At 30.0% G+C, this 5919-nt stretch overlaps 1 protein-coding gene across 1 annotated transcript; it reads left to right on the forward strand.

Annotated features, from left to right (window-relative positions):
• Window positions 411–5527, forward strand: LOC107639405 (NADPH-dependent aldo-keto reductase, chloroplastic). The gene is made up of 7 exons (XM_016342891.2): window positions 411–600; window positions 823–873; window positions 3087–3163; window positions 3299–3386; window positions 3521–3802; window positions 4164–4406; window positions 5159–5527. Exons 1-7 carry the CDS (start codon window positions 481–483, stop codon window positions 5246–5248), a joined length of 951 nt encoding a protein of 316 aa, XP_016198377.1. The 5' UTR covers window positions 411–480; the 3' UTR covers window positions 5249–5527.

The raw sequence follows: 5919 nt of genomic DNA on the forward strand, positions 1-5919 counted from the left end.
TTACTAAATTAACTAACTAGTTTATTGATTGTTTACTTATTGTAAGTCATTACATAAGGGAGGTTGTGGGTTTAACTCTCACTTCTTTCATTATATACATAATTTTTATAAAATATGTGTTATGTATGAGGTGCGAATAGGGTATGATAAGGTACACCCTAAACCCGTATCCTACCTTACCCGCAGGCATATCCGGACCGTATCCTACCCTACTTGCAGCGAGTCGGGTAACCTACTCTACCCGAAAGAATTAGACCGGTTGAATACTTACAAGTAGGGTATAAATTGCCAGCCCTACGCAACACCCTTAATAACCAGTAAACGTACTAGTGCTCCATTAACCCTAATTGGACAGGCGCAGGTACGGTGGGTCCTGATGGATTTGTTTCTTTCCAACAAAAAGATAAGCTGTGATGCTTTTGGTTTTTGCAAACTTTCAAAGTAATATAAGCTGCAATTATTGCAGAGCTAGCGAGTAAAATGGCAAATGAAATCCGTTTCTTCGAGCTGAATACTGGAGCTAAGATCCCTTCAATTGGATTGGGAACTTGGCAGGCTTATCCTGGTGTTGTTGCTCATGTTATAGAGCACGCTATCGAGGTTCTCATCTCATCTTTCATTCCATATTCTATATATATTTCACATTTTTTTAAATAATTAGTTATGCAAATGAAATGAATGAGTTACAGCATTTTAATAGGATTTCAGTTTGTCATTTTAACTACCAATAAAAGTTTATATACGAAGTTGTGAATGACTTCCTAATCAAGTGAAAACAAACTTATTATTTAATTTAAACGTTAATTTAATCATGTTATACAGGTTGGATACCGCCATATTGATTGTGCTAAAGTCTATGGCAACGAGAAGGAGGTACGAGCCATACCCCAACCTTTTTTTTTATATAAATAAATTGAGAGTAAATATCTTTTTTTGTGTTTATGGATCGGATTCGATTTGCATAACCGTATTTATCTAAATCCGATACAAAAATTACGTTATACGGATCGATCCGCAAGATTATCGGATCCGCTCTGATCCGCACAGTAATAAAATCAAATTGCAGATTTTGTATATGTATCGGCATATCCACGTATCCGCAAAATAAAAAAATAAATAAGTAAATATTCTTTTTATGTTTTATTTCAACTAATAATTATCATATATGTTGTATTATTTTAATTTATTATTTAAGAAATGTATGTTTAATATTATTTTAAGAGTAAACATATTTAAGAGAATCTTAAATATCTTTATATAAATCGAATTAAGATGAGAATCAACTAAAATTAAATTAATATGCAGTATAAAAATTGAATTTACCTAATTTAATTTACTAAAAATTAAATGGGATTAAAATGAAACCATACTAAATCGAATAAGCTTAACAAAAATAAATCAAATTATATCCATTCAATTTATTAAGCAAACTGTGACTTCATTCAGTGAATAATGCGGTTCCATTAGTGTCCCATCTTATATGAATGTCAGACAATAAGTAATTATCTTATGTATGTATATACATATAAAATATGAGACATTATTATATGGGTAAAATACTTAATTAAACCAAATCCAGCTCAAAATTATGTAATTTACTCAAATAAAAAAACGTTACATAAATTTTTTATTAGCACATTTTTATATAAATTAAATAAGTCTCATTTGATTTGTTAACTCGTACTAATTCGAATAAGTATAACTCGAATTACTATAGAAAAAATAAAAATCAAAATTATCTAAGTCGATTTTTACATGCATGTATTCTCCCCTAGTAAATCAAATCACATCGATTTGATTTATGCATGTAATTTAGGTTTGTAATAATTTGAAATAAGCTGTTTCGATTTATCTCTGATTTTCTCCTTCTATAATTTGAATGAGACTGATTCGAATTATGCATGAATTTATAAATCGAACCAGGCGAATTCGATTTACTGTGAGGCCAACCTATAAAAATATGAGATGAACGTGAATTCTTTATGAGAGTGAAATATAATGGCTAGTGAGGATTGTTTTTTAGTATTGGTGCATTATAGAGGGTCGATTAAGAAAAAAATACGTTCCAAAATTAAGTTTATTGATAAGGATCCCCTTAGTGTTTTTCTGAAACCTTCAACGAGCTTTACTGAGTTCCTGAATTCTATAATCCAAAAATTGAGGTTGTAAGACGTGAAACGGGTTGAGAAGTTATTCTATAGAATTTCGATTTTAGTTTTGCGAGATGATGTGAAATATGATTCGTTTGTCATAGGGAGTGGCGAAGATTTGGAAGTTTTGTTCCATTATCGTCAGCAGTTTTTCGATGTCAGAACCCATGAGCTGTTGGCTAGACTTGTAGATGTGATCTCCAGCTCAGGAGGTTCGAACCAGAATCTCCAAACTCTAGAAACGGCATCTTATTCTAGTTCGAGGCATGAGCTGTTTTAAAAAAAAAAAGACTTTTTTTATAATAAAATTTTTTTTATCATTTTTTTAAAAATAAATACTTTTGTGATTAAGAACTTGTTTGGATGTTGGATATCTCATGTAAAAAGATCTTTTTATTTATCAATTATATTTAGGTAAAATAAGATAAGTACTTTTTTGTTCATTTATTATGTGAAAACATCTTTTTTTTTAAGAAAAAATATCTTTTAAAAAAAATGTAAATTAAAATTTTTTAAACAAAATATTTTTTTAGTGCTTTTATTTTTACTATTAGAAATTTGACAAACACAAAAAAAATCATTTTTTCTTTTAAAATATCTTTTTTTATCGATTTAATGACGCTCAAATAAACACTAACAAACCAAATACAAAATAACTTATTAAGACCTTAATTAAGTTGTTTAAACTTGTCTTAAAAATAGTGGCAAAACTTGCATTATCCACCCCAGTAGATTCCCTGTATATTTCCAAGTTCCCTTGTGCTACTTCATGCATTGTTTTCATCATTATAATTTTAACTAACTAAATTAGGTCATTTAATGACAAATGTTTACACTTTTTTGTTTCACCATACCTATATATTATCTTAGTTATAATGCCTGAATTTTTGAGATATTGTCCTGTCCCTCTCCTATATATCTTTAACTATGTGGCAGATTGGTTCAACATTGAAGAAGCTATTTGAGGAGGGAATAGTGAAGCGCGAAGATTTGTGGATTACTTCGAAACTCTGGTTCTATTCGCATATATAATAAATTAATTATTTAATTTCCCACCTTAAAACTAAGGTGATGCCAATTGCAAACATATCATCATTGATGATCATATATAAAATTAGTTCTTTTACTCTGTACATATGCATGTGTAGGTGTTCAGATCATGCACCAGAAGATGTTCAAGAAGCATTTCACAGCACCCTGCGAGATTTGCAGCTTGATTACATAGATTTATACCTTGTACGTAATACTACACAGTCTATGCCTCCATCGGTTTAAAACTCAATGTTTGCTTTGTCCAAATAATATTTTTTGAGGTGAAAGAAAAAGTTGAAACATTTACACTAACGGTTTATAATTCTGGGTTTCTTAAGATTCATTGGCCTATTAGAGTGAAGAAGGGAAACTTAGGATTTCCAATGAAGGCTGAAGAAGAAGTGGCATTAGACATACCTGCCACGTGGAAAGCAATGGAAGCACTGTATGAGTCTGGCAAGACTAAAGCGATTGGTGTAAGCAATTTCTCATGTAAGAAACTTGGTGAATTGTTGCAAGTTGCCCGTGTTCCTCCAGCTGTGAACCAAGTTGAGTGTCATCCTTTATGGCAGCAACACAAGTTGAAGGCCTTCTGCAAATCCATAGGGGTTCACTTTTCTGTAAGTTTCATACCCCAGAGATTATCTTATATTTGTCCAAGGGTGATGGTAGTTTGATGAGCAAAAATCAGTTATTGCTATTATTAGAATGTGAATCTGTTAAGTCAGTTAATAACGATTGTGCAGCTATGCTAGTGTAGATGCTAGTGTATGTGGCATACTGTGTGTGTCATTAGAGGACTATATTTACTTGTGATGAGTTCACAGTTGTAGCTAAGCTTTCATTACTTGCAATACACGTTTTTACATTTCAATCTTCTCTGTTTTCAATTCTTCTCTTCCTTAGTTACTGAGTTATGCTTCTTTGTGTCCAAGACCTCTTGTTATTTAAACTCATCAACTTATATATGTATATGTTTAGGGATATTCACCTTTGGGATCCCCTGGTTGGCTTGATACTGACGTTCTTAAGCATCCAATTCTAAAAGAAGTTGCTGAAAAATTAGAAAAGACTCCTGCACAGGTGGCTCTACGATGGGGACTACAAATGGGTCATAGTGTACTTCCAAAGAGTTCAAATGAAGCCAGGATTAAGGAAAATTTTCATGTTTTTGACTGGTCTATCCCAAATGAATTACTTGCTAAATTTTCTCAGATTCAACAGGTATGTTATTCAATACTAAAATAAATATAAAACTTTATTAGTACATCAATCATGTTACGTGTGTATACAAAAAATCAATAATCAAATCAGCCACTAATATAAAATACATATTTAAATTGAGTTAAACAACATTTGTATTTATATATAAATACATACTATAACTGATTTGGTAACTGATTTTTAGTGTGCAAATGACATTTCTGTTAGATCCATTGGATAGATTTACAATATTTGTTAGTTTGATCATGTACACACTAATTAAAAATTTAATAAAAACTAGGAATAATGAACTTTTTATTTTTTTATTTTTTGATTAAAGATATACCATGGGATACATGTTTCTTTGTTAATTGCATTCAACATTAATAATATGAAGGATAATAATGAGAAGTACTTAATAAATGTAATATCAAAATGTGAAAATGACATATATATACTGAACCGAGATATTACGAATCGTATAAAAGTAGCTACAAATTAAAGCGGCAATACTTATAATGTGGAGGTTTTCTACCTTAATGATAAGTACTCTATATTAAATTATTAATATTTAAGAGTTTGGTTTTAGATCATCACCCATACCCATCATGCAAATTACATCTTATTTTCTATCCTCTAATAATTATCGGTTTGATGAGATCTTGCAATAATTCATTTTGAATAAAAAGGCTAGAAGCCTAGGAAATCTTGGTGCTTGATCTTATGGATTTTCATGGAGATGTAATTTTGTGACATTTTTTCCCTTTCCACAGGTAAGATTACTTCGTGCCAGCATCTTATTCCAAGAAACTGATGGAGTCTCCAAATATGAAAGAGAAGCGATGTGGGATGAAGACGTTTGAGAAGTTAAATTAGAATAAACTTTTGTGAAAAAAGTGAAAGCTAAGCAGTGGAAGATTGTAATGATGGTTGAAAAAACTCGTAGCTGAAAAAACAAGAAAATTCTAAGGAATTGTATTGTGTGTAACTGAATTGAGTAATTGTGTCATCGGTTCTTTTTATAGATGCTGCAATAGGCTTCTATATATATAGACTAGCGTTGATTATGGAGAGTATCTAACAACAGAATTATAGACAGTACGAAGAATAAATAGCCAAATAAGAAAAAATTATTCGTTTTTTAAATTGGTCTTTTGAAATTTTTTTTAATCAAATTTATTTTTTAAAATTTTTAAATTAGTCATGTTAATTTTTTTTGTGATTTTTTTGTTGATAGCGTCAAAATTTACTAATGTGACACGTTAAGTAATGCCACACACATCTAAGAATTTTAATTGACTATTAAGATAATAAATTTATGAAATTAGATCAAATAAAAATTTAATTGAGAGGAAATTTTGAGGTAGTGAAATTTCTCAATTTGAGATTAATTTAATTTAATGTTATAAATTAATCATGTTAATAGTCAATTAAGACTATTAGGTGTGTATTGTGATATTACTTAATGTTAAAAAAACTGAAGTTCAATAAGAACCTGTTTAATAAGCCACCTTTTTTTTTTTATTTAACTTGT

Source organism: Arachis ipaensis, chromosome B04, assembly GCF_000816755.2.
Source record: "Arachis ipaensis cultivar K30076 chromosome B04, Araip1.1, whole genome shotgun sequence".
NCBI lineage: Eukaryota > Viridiplantae > Streptophyta > Magnoliopsida > Fabales > Fabaceae > Arachis > Arachis ipaensis.

Coding starts and splice junctions, on each gene's coding strand:
- LOC107639405 (XM_016342891.2), top strand. CDS start 481: ATGGCAAATGAAATCCGTTTCTTCGAGCTGAATACTGGAGCTAAGATC. Junction 601..822: donor TTATAGAGCACGCTATCGAG/GTTCTCATCTCA, acceptor CATGTTATACAG/GTTGGATACCGCCATATTGA. Junction 3,803..4,163: donor CCATAGGGGTTCACTTTTCT/GTAAGTTTCATA, acceptor GTATATGTTTAG/GGATATTCACCTTTGGGATC.